The 14,232-nt window shown below is 46.6% G+C and overlaps 1 protein-coding gene across 1 annotated transcript in view; it reads right to left on the bottom strand.

Moving 5' to 3' along the window:
- The window catches only part of LOC137439222 (sodium- and chloride-dependent creatine transporter 1-like), a 43,777-nt gene that overhangs the window by 28,086 nt on the left and 1,459 nt on the right, over window positions 1–14,232 (bottom strand). Inside the window, exons 2-3 of the mRNA XM_078767943.1 lie at window positions 12,008–12,099; window positions 11,082–11,313 (exon numbers count right to left, since the gene is read on the bottom strand). Coding sequence (XP_078624069.1) covers window positions 11,082–11,313; window positions 12,008–12,099 — 324 coding nt within the window. The remainder of the gene's footprint in view (window positions 1–11,081; window positions 11,314–12,007; window positions 12,100–14,232) is intronic.

Raw genomic sequence — 14,232 nt, 5'->3', positions numbered from 1 at the left:
TTGACTTGTTCAACATATTTCAACATACAGCTATTTGATCTTCATTTCAACAATATTGATAGAAAAAGGTGATATAATACAACAAATATCATGAAACATTCACATTTTGTAGTCCATTGTATAATTTAAATAAACATAAATGCAAATTTCACATGTGGAGAAAGTAAGTACACCCCGACATTTATCACTACTTCAAATACCTAAAATTAGAATCAGGTGCACCAGCTCAGGTGCAAATGATTAGAACATCGTTAGAGAGGATCTTGGAGGAACCTGTCTTATTTAAACCTCAGACATTTAGTTTGGTTTGCCCTTTGTTGTTGAAGTGTGCGGCGTCACCATGCCTAGATCAAACGAGCTCTCTGAGGCCTTCAGAAAGAAGGTTAGAGATGCCTACGAGTCTGGGAAGGGATTTAAAAAGATCGTCAAACAATTTGAAATCAATCATTCGACTGTCCGGAAGATCATGTACAAGTGGAGAAGACTCCAAACAACTGCCAACTTGATCAGGCCAGGCCTCCCCAGCAAGTTCAGCCCGAGAGCAGACCGCAAGATGCTGAAAGAAGTCTCTAAGAACCCCAGAATGTCATCACGGGACCGACAGATAGCTCTTGCCACTGTTGATGTCAATGTGCACGAGTCTACCATGAGAAAGAGGCTGCACAAATTTGATCTACATGGGAGATGTGCCAGGAGGAAACCTTTGCTGTTCAGAAAGAACATTAGGGCAAGACTAAAGTTTGCCAATGAACACCTCGGCAAAGACCAGCACTTCTGGAACAATGTGCTCTGGACAGATGAGTCAAAGGTAGAGCTATTTGGCCACAGTACCAGAAGAAATGTTTGGCGAAAACCAAAGACAGCATTTGACCACAAGAACCTGATACCAACTGTAAAGCATGGTGGTGGAAATATTATGGTTTGGGGCATCTTTGCTGCATCAGTGCCTGGGCAGCTCACCATCATAGAATCCACTATGAATTCTTCATTGTACCAGAGGGTGCTTGAGGATAATGTGAGGCCATCTGTCAGAAAGTTGAAGCTCAACCGAAGGTGGACCTTGCAACATGACAATGACCCTAAACATACCAGTAAATCCACCAAGGAATGGCTGAAAAGAAAGAAATGGAGGGTTCTGGAATGGCCAAGTCAAAGCCCGGATCTAAATCCCATCGAGATGTTGTGGGGGGATTTGAAACGAGCTGTGCATGCAAGAAACCCCTCAAACATCGCACAGCAGCAATAATTCTGCATGGAGGACTGGGCAAAAATTTCTCCCGGTGGATGTCAGAGACTGGTAGACAGTTATAAGAAACGCCTACTTGAGGTTGTTTCTGCCAAAGGGGGCAATACCACCTATTAGAGCCAAGGGTGTACTTACTTTTTCCACATGCGAAATTTGCATTTATGTTTATTTAAATTATACAATGGACTACAAAATGTAAATGTTTCATGATATTTGTTGTATTGTATCACCTTTATCTATCAATATTGTTGAATGAAGATCAAATAGCTGTATGTTGAAATATGTTGAAAAAGTCAAAATTTTACATGGGGTGTACTTACTTTTTCACGTGACTGTGTGGGCCATGCTCGGCTGGCATGTGTATGGCAAAGCATCCTTCTTTGGTGAGATTAGGTGAATTGTGAAAAATGTTTGGCGTGGGTAATCTGAGGGTTCGATGCAAATTTAAGGGTAAATTTTGAAATGCTATGGTGGTCACTGACAGCTGTGGCACCATTATTGATCCAGGTGTGTTCGACCAAAGTGTTGGAGGCTGGGATAAAATTGACAGGTTAGTAAGACACAGCCTTCAACTGGTTGCGGGTGCGACTGTGCCAATATTTGGGACGCGGGGTTATGGGGATGAAGTTGTGTAGTTGAGGTTCAACGTGGTGCTATGGGTGTCCGAGGTGTGTGGACCATGTCTTCTGGGTGGGTCTCCTGGTGGAGCATGGCTGTTGACTGTACCTTGGTGTGGTCAAGTGTGGGTGGGCACTGGGGGCTGCAGTTTTGTGGACTGGGGGATGAGGGCGGCGTAGGTGACGTGAGGGGAATGCCACATACTGTGACCGTCTCCCCCAGGGCCGAGGTTGTGCATGCGGTAGTGTTTGTTGGCAGCAAGTGCTCACCACATTGGCCAGCTGGGGCTGGTGCAGCCATGTTCCTTGCAGGGGGGCCGAAGGATGGATGGTGGGTCCCACCCTTATGGACACTCATGGGCCATGTTGGCGTTTTGACTGCTCATCTTGTCCCAATGACCCTTACACGGTAGAGGTGCGGAGCTGTCGTAGCCACAGGTAGTTGTTTAGAACAATTCACCGTTGGATGCGGATCCACATACCTGCCAGTATAATGGGAGAAAAGTGAAATTTGGAAAAATTTGATTGGCCCAATGATAAATTTTGGGATTGTAGGGTGGATGGCACTTTGGGTCTGAGCAACCTGCAACTACCTGTAGTTGAGGTAAGTGCTTGGATGTGTACTGTCCCAGGCTTCAGGACTTGCTCTCGAAATTGGGGGACATGTAATTTGGAGTTGGGGGCGGGTGAGAGTGATGACATGGCCGGTGAGAGGGGGATGGAATGTGTGCCACAGAGTCTTGTGGGTGGCGTCTGTTTTTGTGTTGTGGTTATGTGTTTTTATGTGGTTGTGGAGAATGGAAACTGAGAATGAGTGGTGATTATTGTGTTGGAAATGGAAATTTGTTGGCAAAATGTGAATTGTGGATTTCACAAAGGCAGGCCATGGCAACTCTTTGTTACATCTTCTATGGAAATGTGTTGGAAAATTGAATGGCAGCGGGGAAGGAAATGTGTTTTGGGATTTTTTGGGTGGGGAAGGTGTGTGTGTCCGTAGGTACAGATCAAGCTCTGAGGAGCGATGCCTGCGGCAATGACCTCTGGCAGCCAGTGGTGTCTGGAAATTGGAGCTCGTCGGTGGAGGGTCTGTTTGGGCGCCTTGGGGTAAGGGAGACTCCCGGCGACCCGTGTAGCTGCGCTGAAGCAGGAGGCCATGGAGCCTGGTGTGTGGAGACCCTCACCAGCGGGGTAATGGTGGAAAGGGCAGTTTGGCTGTCACGTGGCCAAGAGGTAAAGGGGGGGGGGGGCAACGAACTTGTGAGTCAAGTGACTTGTTTTTGGGACTGTGGGCACCACAGCTTGAAGCGCCCCCACCATCTTACTGGTGCGGTACCTCCCCGCTGCCTAGTTGAGAGAAATGATGCACATACATAAAAATGACATCTATGCCATGGTCCTACAGGGGAGTGGAATAAGTACGTGCTGGTAATGATTCGTGTTTAATGACTTATGGAATGTGTATGAGTGGTTAAGGGTTTGTGTTGAATGAATGTGCGCGAAATCCACCGAGCCATGTCACTCACCTGTAACACCTGGACAGGGCCCGCGGAAATTTAGGGGTGCATTGGGATGGCCCCACAGGTAAGGTTGCGTCTTGTGGCATCCACCGGGGGTCTGTAGACTGGGGTTGTATAAATGTTCGTAGAGTTTCTGAATTTTTGTAGGTTTGGTTAAATTTTGTGGTTAAGGTAGGATTTTTGTGTGTTGTTTGTTGCCTTCCACCACAGGAACGACCAGAATCATTGTAAATATTTGAAATGTACATACTTGCATGGTTGCTTAAGGGGGTAGTATGTTAAGGAGTATAGGTAGGTAGCGCCGGCTCACCTTGCACAGCCTTCCTGCTTCATTTCATAGGTTAATTAAGTGTGAGACGGTAAATGTGTTAAGACTGGAAAGGTAGCGCCTTTTTTTTTTTTTTTTTTTTTTGTATACAAGATCGAGGCTCGTGAAAGAGCGAACATTAATCACACACAAAGTCAAACCGACACACAAAACACAAAAAACAAGGGGAGCGGCAGACAAGATGGGGAGAGAGGGGGAAGGACACAAACACAACATTTGAGAGCAAGGACATCGGGAGGACTTGGGGGAAGGTGGGAGAGGTATAAAACATATGAACACTGCAAGGACTCTGGGGTGAATTAGCCGGGGTAGAAAAGATCAAGGTTTTGGATGGGGGAAGATAAGAGATGGTGGTGAACAGCTGTTTTAAAGACCTGGAGGGAGGAGTGGGATTGAAGGGAGTGGGGGAGTTTGTTCCAGAGGCAGGAGAAAAGGGAAATGAAAGAGTGAAGGTGAGCAGAGAGCTTAGATTTTGGCAGTTTAACCATAAGAGGGTTGCAGGCAGATCTTGTGCGACATGAAGGAATATTGGGGGGGGGCAGAGCACAGAGAGAGCTGGGGGAGCAAGGCCGGAGAGGAGTCGGTAGAAGACAGAAAGACCACCAACCTGCCTGCGGTGAGTGAGTGAAAGGCCCTCGGAGTTGACTTCATCGCAGGAGATTCCAATGATTCGGAAAGCTTTGGCCTCAACAGCGTGAAGCCGAGCTAGGTGTGAGGCAGGAGCACCAGCCCAGAGGGGGGAACAGTATTCCATTGAGCTGCGGATGAAAGCCTCAGGTGTGCCAAGGAAGGACTTCGCACGACGGAGGATGCCCAGTCGGCGACTGGCTTTGGAGGCCAGCTTGGAAATGTGGTTTTCCCAAGAAAGATCATGGCAGATAGTGAGACACAAAAGCTTGAGCGACAGAACTTCTTGGAGAGGATTGTTGAGAAAGTAGATGGGAGGATTTTCCAGTCGGTCCTTTCGGAGAGACATTGTAAGAGTGTGAGATTTGTCAGGATTGAAAGACATGTTCCACTTGTTTGACCAGTCTGTGATTTTGTCCAGGTCTGCAGAGAGTGAGGAGGCTGCAGGCTGCCGATCTGAGGGATGAGGAATGGAGCGGCAGATAGTGGAGTCATCAGCAAAGAGATAGAGAGGATTTTCCAGAGAGTCGGAGAGATCATTGATGAAGACCAGAAATAGCACAGGGCCCAGAACACCACCTTGGGGAACTCCCGCCAGAACAGGCAGGGGAGATGAGAGAAATCCATTCAGGGCCACACGTTGCATACGACAAGAGAGGAAGTCCGCAAGCCATCAGTGGAGATTTCCATGGATACCATAGGAGGAGAGTTTGGTAAGCAGACCTGGGTGCCAGACCGTATCGAAGGCACATGATATGTCAAGTGAGACAGCTCTGATTTCCTGTTTGGCATTGAGGACCTCCATCCATTGTTGAGACAGCAGAAGCAACATGTCCAGAGTAGATGACCTGGTCTGAATCCAAATTGATGATCAGAGATCAAGCCATTGGAGAAGAGGAAGGATTTGATATCCGAAGCAATGATGGATTCCATGACTTTGCTGATAATTGGAAGCAGGCTGATTGGTCTGTAGTTGCAAGGATCTGTTTTTGCACCTTTTTGTGTAAAGTGGTCATGTTTGCTGATTTCCAAGATGCTGGCAGATGACCTTGAGCAAAAGAGAGGGTGAAAAGAACAGAGAGAGGGTGAGATAGAGCGGCAGAGCAGGATTTTAGGACCTGTGGGCTGATGCCGTCTGGTCCAGTTGCAGAATCAGAGTCGAGATTTGATAAAAAAAACTTCTCCACCTTGTCAGGAGAGAAGGACACAGAGTCCAGGAGCAGTTGGGCTCGACTGGGAAAGGTGGGAACCGAGAGAGATGGGTTTGGGACACAAGATTTTGAGGCAAACACAGAGTTGAGGCATTCGGCTTTGTCACGTGCGGTGTGAACTGTGTAGCCATTTGAGGTAAGGGAGGGGATGGAGGGGGAAAAAACACCAGAAACGGTTTGACCAGACGCCACCAGGATTTGGAGGAAGGAGACAGGTTTGAGAGTTCAATCTTGAGTGTGGAGAGATAGTGCTTCCTGGCACTCCTGAGGGTAGGCACACACTTGTTTCGAGCTTGGTGGAAGGAACTGAGATTGCCTTCATTTGGATTTGCCTTCCAAGAGGCAAAGGCAAGTTGTTTCAAGGCAACTGCCTCACCACAAGATTCAGTGTACCATGGACGGGAGGAAGGGTAAGACAACTGAAGACGAGATGGGATAAATCTGTGCATGAGAGAGATCAGTTTGCTTTGGAAGAATTCCCAGGAAGAATTGATGTCAGAGGCAGTGGAGATGGGAGACCAGTCCAGATGATTGATGGCTGCTTGCAGATCGTGCCAGTCGGCCGGAGTGAAATGCCAGACTCGTCGGCGCTGAGGAGGCTCTCTGAGAATGGCCAGAGAGATGTCCACTTTAACAGGCACATGATCAGAAGAACCGATTGGAGCAGAAGAAGAGCAGCAGACATTTGCAGGGAAGTTAGTCATAACCAAGTCCAGAAGAGAAGATACTCCATTGACTGAGATCCGGTTCGGGAAATTGACAGATTGTGTCAGTCCCAATGAGTCTCAGAAGTCCTTTGCTGAGGTGCCATGGCTGGTGAGAGATGAACAAGGTCCCGCCTGCGGTGGACCTTGCAGGAGCAAGGGGGGAGGGAGGGCTGTGTTATGTCAGGGGGGTAGAGGAATACATAGATGTAGGTAGATCTGTGTAGGTTGAATGCCCCGGGATGTCGCGATAGCTAGAACCCACTATGTACCTTTATAGCTCTTTCACGAGCCTCGATTCAGTATACAAAAAAAAAGAAGAAAAAAAAAGTTAGTATGTGTCGGTGTATGTCGGGATAATTGTGTATGTGTTTCCTGTACGAGGACAGGAAGTGCTAAGTAGTCAGGGCGATAAGGGTAACTTTGTGTGTTTTCCCACCTATGTGGTCAATCCAATGTCCCTTTTGGCAATGCACCTAGACAGTAGGAATTCATGCCCCTAGCACACCCACATTAATTCATTCCCTTCCCTTTCACATCAATAACACAACACCAACCAAAACGGACAGGCTGAGACCCGCCCTGCCGAGACACGATGAAAAGAGTGCGGATCTTTTGACGTCATGGGGGAAGGCGGACCGATGGACGTCACAAGAGGGCGTGAAGGGGATGTGAGGGAAGTGACGACACGAAGAAGAAGAAGAACAGGTGTTCGGAGTTGGACACGACACGAGAGAATTCAGAAGTGATCGAGTGCGCTGGACATTTCCCTCTCGTTCCTTCCTGCCTTTGTTCCCTCCCATCTTCCCTGCGATCGGATCGCGTGGGTGGCTGTTGTGCTGAGGTTCGCCCCGTTGGTGGCCGCGTTAGTGGCCTCGTGTGTACCATCACCAACCACCCACGATCTCCAAAGCTTAGAGCAGAGACGACAGCGGCTGGAACCGTGGTCCTTTGGACGGGGCAAGGGTTCGAGAGTCGCGGTGCGAGAGGACCGGGGCCGGTGAGCGAGTCGCGTTGGGGAGACCCCCTTCCCGCCCACGTGTTGGGGCCTAGCTGGCCGAGGCCTGCACTATCTCCACACCACACTCCCGAGCGAGCAAAGCTAAGACCGCACCACACACACACACACACACACACACCCGCTTTGTTCATTTCGTCATCTGCCTTGTTGTTTGTTTAATAAGTTTATCGAGTGGGAGTACTCCATATAGGGGGTTTAGAGCATCATAGCACGGCATTTCTTTGTTCTCGGAACCTTTAATAAAACGTTGTATTATTTTCTGAATATAGTTGAACGCAGTTTTCCGTGTGATTTATTTAATTTGCAGCAGCATTGGAGACGCCCAGAGAACAGGTAAGACTGCAGGTGTCTTGCGCCGCCCCTCCACCCCGCGCAATTTTGTATAGCTCTCTATCTTCGAGTCCGCCATTGAGTTTTTCGCCTCGAGAGCTAAGGCCTTCGCGATCGGCTTCCGTGACCCGCTGATTTTCATCAAAGGTGGCCACACGACAACATATACACAAAGAATTAAGTTAAGCACCCCCCCCGTTTAATATCTTAATTAAGCACTTAATATCTATAGTCAGCGCATTTCAGCGAGGAATATTATGACCGGAATGGCACTGGCAGAGCAGCGCGCTGATTCGCTCAGAGTCAGAGCGATCACGTGATGTTCCAACTTTTCCGCCATAATCTTAGTTATGCGTTCGCACGTAATTCAGTTTTTTCACATTTCAGCGAGGAACATTGCCATTCACACCACATAGGTTTTTTTTCACTTTCATCTGATATTTCTGATTTATTTCAAACACTGTATTTCCCATCTACACGGCCATGTATTCCTATTAACGTTATGTAAAGTACATAAATTGTGTGGATTACATCATTTGTGGATGTGATCAATTGCCAGTAACCATCTATATCCCTCCCCTCCCCTTCCCTCCTCCTGCTCCCCCTCCCCTTTCCCCTCCCCTTCCCCCATGCCCCTCCCTTCCCCCCTACCCCTTCCTTTCCGCCCTACCCCCTTCCCCATCCCCCTCCCCTCCCCCTCCCCCTCCCCCTCCCCCCTCCCTTTCCCCCATACCCTCCCTTTCCCCCCTACCCCTTCCTTTCTGCCCACCCCTTTCCCATCCCCCTCCCCTCCCCCATCCCCTCCCCCTCCCCCTCCCTTTCCCCCATGCTCCTCCCTTTCCCCCTACCCCTTCCTTTCTGCCCTACCCCTCCCCCTTCCCCCCATTCCCCCTCCCCCTCCCCCCATTCCCCCTCCCCCCCCACTCCTCTCCCCCTCCCATCCCTCCCCCTCCCCACTGCCCCTCCCCTCTCCCCCTCCCCCTCCCCCTCTTCTCCCCTCCCCCCTCTCCTCCCCTCCCCCCTCCCCTCCCCCCTCTCCTCCGCTCCCCTCCGCCCTCCTCCCACTCCCACCCCCTCCCCCTCCCACCCCCTTCCCCCCCCATCCCTCCCCCTCCCCCTCCCCATCCTTTCTCTTCTCCCCTCTCCCCCTCCCCCTCCCCATCCCCCCCTCTTTTCCCCTCTCCCCCTCCCCCTCCCCCTCCCCTCCCCCTCCCCCCTCTTCTCCCCTCTCCCCCTCCCCCTCCCCCTCTTCTCCCCTCTCCCCTCCCCCTCCCCCTCTTCTCCCTCCCCCCCCTCTTCTCCCCTCCCCCCGTTTCCCTCCCCTCCCCCGCCCGGCAATGCCGGGTACTTCTGCTAGTATATATATATATATATATATATATATATATACACAAGCAAAAGCCAAAAGCAAACAAACAATGTACAAATGGTGAATGCTAAACCATGGAACCAATAAATTCCACATTCCTGTGCCACCTTCAGTCACACATCAGAAATGGTCACACATCAGGTTCGTGAAGGATTTGCACAAAAAAACATACATTTGAATGGCGAATTCGCGAATGTCTAGAAAGTAGAAACCGTCACATCATTTCCTCATTCATTTGAACTCAATTTCTCTATTTTCATTCAAACAGCATAACTCTAATCACAAATTAAATCTTACTATAATTCACCAAATGTCCGTCCATCTGTCTGTCTGTCTGTCTGTTCGAAGGTACCGTAAAAACTGCTGAACTGATCGCAAAGATATTTTGGGTGGATAATCCTGGGATCTCCAGGAGTAAAATAGTCTATTTAGTTTTCCTAATTTCAGCTTTAGTCTCCAGCATTCTCAGGTTTGGACTCCCGCATAACATTCGCGTTCGCATAACGTTCATTGTTCTCATTGTGACGATGTTGCTTTCCCGGGTGCCGCGGTGCAGCCATTTGTGCGGCACCTGGGAAAGCAACATGTCTCCATCGATCGCTAACAGATCGCTGTCTCTATCGATCTTGCCAAGGCCGTAACAGCTATCGGCTCAAAATCCTTTTAAACTGTTGATTTGGTACAGTTACACGTATCGGGAATTTGATAACACGTATCGGGAGTACATACGACATAGTGATTGTGAACACGATTATCGATCACGATTCGCGATCACCATCATCACGATCATAGTGTATCGATGATGATTTGAAACACGATGGAATAATATTTACCGATATGAACAGTGATGTGGCTTTATTGACATTCTAAAGATACTGTTTAGATTTTGATGATTTGCGTGTGATATGATTCAACGGATGTTTATATGAATCGTTTAAAATAAAAAAAACCTTCAATTTCTGATATTTTGCCTTTTCATTGGGCTTCCCAATTGAAGCCCCGCCCATAGGGTGGGTACCGTTGCTTGTAGCATTAATATAAAAAAAACTTTTACCAACACTCGTGACATAAACAAGTATTTAAATCTGTGCTAACGTTACATCCGCATATGGAGCAGTTCCGTACGGTTGCAAATTAAAAATCGTAATTGTATTCACTCAATTCCAAACCGCATCATTCCAATCATAAATTGATACAATAACAAAATACTGTGTTAAATGACGATTGTGTTGACATATTATCAAACCAGCTCATTATCGTCATGTGTTCACTTACGGATTTGGGGCAGGTTCGTATCGAGTAAATTTCAAAATCATAATTTTATTGAGGAATTTATATAATCTCCTACCTACCTAGAAATTACAAATTACAACAATTACAACATCCGATGGGACCCCAAAACGTTCCACAGAAGGTTTTGCGGGGCTAGCTCCAAAACTGAGGGAGTAGTTTTGGGATGGACAGATGGACACTCCTGTTTTATAATGTGTGTGTGTATACATATATATATATATATGAAAAGAGCACTTTTCGAAAAAGAGTAAAGAAACAAGTAATAACAAGAAAGTACAATCACAGAGATTGCAGACCAGGACGTGTTTTCGTGTTTTTTTAAAGCTTTTGTATTAAAACAAATATGGCGAACGAAGCACGTGACCGATGACATCATAATTTTTTTTTATTCACCAATTTATCCCAAGATGAATGATGCCTAGATGATGAGGATGAGAGGTCTTTAAAATGGTCCATGTCTCAATTTTTTCTATGCAGCGCTTTTGGAGATATTGAGGTGCCAAGTTTTTCGGTTTTTCCAAGATGGCGCCCATACCACGTGACCTATGACGTCATAATTATAAAAAATTATATAGGAGTTGCAACTATGGTGAAAATTTCCTGTCAATCGGACCTATGCTTGCTGAGAAAAACGAGGTTTAGCCCGTACTGACGGACAACCCGAAAACATAATGGCTCCATCCCCGAAGGTGGCCGGAGGCATAAAAATGTTATAATTATTTGATTTTTCTATGTTTCCAAATGTAATAAGTAGTCATAAATTATGCGAATCATTCAATTAACAGCAATAAAAATACTTTTGGATGAAGAAGTCCTACCTCCACCATTTCGATAACAGAGGTAGGGGAACCTCCAAATGTTTCCCAGTCCAACGACACAGCCAATAGTAGCCAGGAGGAATTCTACCTGGTTTGTCCACGATTCTCGTGGCAGAGATCTTCGATTTCCATTTCGTGGTCTTTTTACCAGACCCTCTTCGGTCTTCACATTCCGATCCATGTTCAAAAACTCTGTAGTCTGATCTGCTGTACTTTCTCCTTTTACTCGTATCTGAAAAGAAATATGTTATCAACATAATGATTATCCTTTATTTTTTATTATACGTTGGTGTTCCGATTATTCTCATTTTTTGTATTATTTTTCATTTTATTGTATTTTACATTTTAAAATTTATTGCAACCTTATTGCATTATTATATTTCACCTGTATAAATTCATCAACTGTAAAACTTACCTTATTTCGGCCTTTGGCTTCGTGGAGGAGGAATTAAAATAAACCTTTATTATTGTCCTGTGGACGACTCTATTAAGACAGAGCATCCACGGATGGAATCGAGCTTAATGAGGCGTCTCCAATTCAATGGCGGATCATACACGAGCAGGGGTTTTGGGGGAGAATGCCGTGGCTTACCTGACGGTCTGATGATGTCTTCGCCCTGAAAATCAATTCAATTCGACGCGGAGGTAAAATGTCCAAAATAAATATTTATTAAGCGGAACCCAAGAACAATGAAACGTGCCGAAATCTGCATATACCCTATGTTGGGATCCCACACATCGGACTTCAAAAACACATAAAGGATTATATAAATAAAAGAATCGTCGTGTTTGTGGAATGCGAGCTTGTCTGTCTGGATGTCGCGTCCGCCAGGAATCGTCCAGGCTCCGGTGTTCATGCTCCATCAGGCCTCACTGAGCGCCTCACTCGCGCCGGTCTCGCCCGCTCAGCGGCAAGCCTTGCTCACCCGTGAACACCAGGGAGGAGAATCGACGGCGCTCCAACGTTTACTCAATGTCCATCGTAACGCAGGCTCTTGCGGATCGCAAACGAAGAGGTCTAACCGAGAACGAAAGGCAAACAGGGAAGAGGTCCAAACGGAGACAAAAGCAATGGCAGAAGCGAGGTTCGGGCAGGAAAGAAGCCAAAACGAGAAGGGCTCAAATGTCGGCGAGCCATTTGTTTTATTTTGTCAGCTTGTTGTCTGACGTCGGCTCTCTTCCTCTCCCAACCAGTGCGTCGTTTCCTTGTGCCCTTTCGCGCCTTCCTCACGTCACTGGCGCCTCTCCTCCAACCAGCGACCTGCTTCTAGGTAGTAGTTTTGCGCCTAACGCACTGATTGGCCGTGGTGTCATCGGTCGGTGGCCAATCAGTGTGTAGCCCCTTCACCTCCCTTACCCCCAATCACGGGGAAGCTTTCTGTCCCTTCCCCGACCAATCACACGTCCTTCCCCACTCTGCCAATCGGTGGCCTGCTCTTTGCTTGCCCCTCCCCTGGCCAATCAAGAGTCCTTCTGGGCGTGGCTCTCGGCCTGCCTGTGCGATGTTTGCCAGCCATGCCGCCGTAGTACGCGGTCGCTTCCTGCTTGTCTTTCCGGTCAGTCATTGTGGCGGTGGGGGATTAATTAATGTGGTGCACTATTGGGCCTAGCTAATGTATAAGAGTGCATTGCCGTACGAGACACTGGATAGATCACAGGTTTGTCATACCGGGGAGCTAGCCTAATCCCTAGAACTATTTAACAGGCCCCATTCCTTGTAATGGGGATGAAGATACACCTTAATCAGAACAAACTGCCTAAACAGCACTTATTACAGGTGAGGCTTCCTATCACGACAGCTGAAGCATGATACCTATGCAGATCTACCTAAATCTATATATGCCACTACCCAACCGACATAAAATTATTATTATCTGCATTTATCATTTCATAAAAATGTGTGAGTTATTATTCTCGTTATATACTAAGCCTCATGATTGGTCGACGTAAAGTTGGAAAAAGAGAAAATGAGTTGAAAATAATATCGTGGTTGATAAAGAATTGCCCAAAATTTGTTCGCTTTTTCTTTCCTTTGCATACATATTTATGATATTTGAATTTTGATGATAAATCATCACAAGGAAAACTCATTGCATTGATCAACTTTGCACATCTCACATTCTCATCTTATTACAAACTCCTCTTTAAAAATCGTTCTTGATAAAATAAGTTCCTCAAGACAACAATGACCAGGATTGAAACATATTCGCAATGTATATTCGTCTTTGGAAAGCATTTTTACCCCTGCCACCAAAGGTGGATAGAAGTTATGTTTTCACCCCTGTTTTTGTCTGTTTGTGAACAAGATATCTCTTGTTATGGACGGATGCAGGCGAAATTTGGCAGAGAAGTAGCGTATGTGGCAAGGACGAAATGACAAGATTTTGGTGAAGATGCGGATCGGATTCGGCTCGTGGAATTTTTAAAGTAATTCTTCACCAATGGGAGATAGGGCCAAAAACGATACATATCAGGATATCTAAAAAAAAGTTGTGGACGGATTTGGACGAAACTTGGTGGACAGGTTGTGTGTGTGACAAGGAAGAATTGATTCAATTTAGGTGAAGATTCGACAACGGATCCGGATCAGAGATTAAAAAAAAAATTATTGAGTAAAATGCCTAGGCCATAGAACAGTCCCCTTTATATAAGGGTATGTGCCATCTGGCAAAGTGGAGAAAAGAAGGGACATTCCATATAGCTTATAGAAAATGTCGAACAATAGAAAAGGAGTGACTTTCAAAAAATTCGTGTGCATGCTGTACTACCCTTGCGTTCTTAGGAGGAACAAGTAATCCTCAAGAAAAGTTAATGTAAAGGTGCGCCGATTTGATTCATACACCTGCATGAAGAAGTAAATGTATTTTATTTGCCAGATGTCGGGCACCCCTTCAGCCTGGCGGAGGTAAGTTCTCTACTGAGTGCCATTCTAATTGTGCAAATAGAGCGAAATCTTTGATACAACCGATGGTATTTTCATGATCGATAATTCAACCAAATTATATTCGCCAGACTATCTAACAAACCCGACTCAGTGGCGTTATGGTTAAATCATCCGCTTTGAATTCTGGGATGGCAGTGTTTAAATACTCGCAGCCGAATCACACCAAAGACCTTATAAAAATACCAAAGGTACGTGTTGCTTCCTTGC

Source organism: Myxine glutinosa, chromosome 14 (assembly GCF_964187855.1).
Source record: "Myxine glutinosa chromosome 14, kmMyxGlut1.1, whole genome shotgun sequence".
NCBI classification, from domain to species: domain Eukaryota; kingdom Metazoa; phylum Chordata; class Myxini; order Myxiniformes; family Myxinidae; genus Myxine; species Myxine glutinosa.
This window is presented reverse-complemented; position numbering and strand designations above follow the sequence as displayed.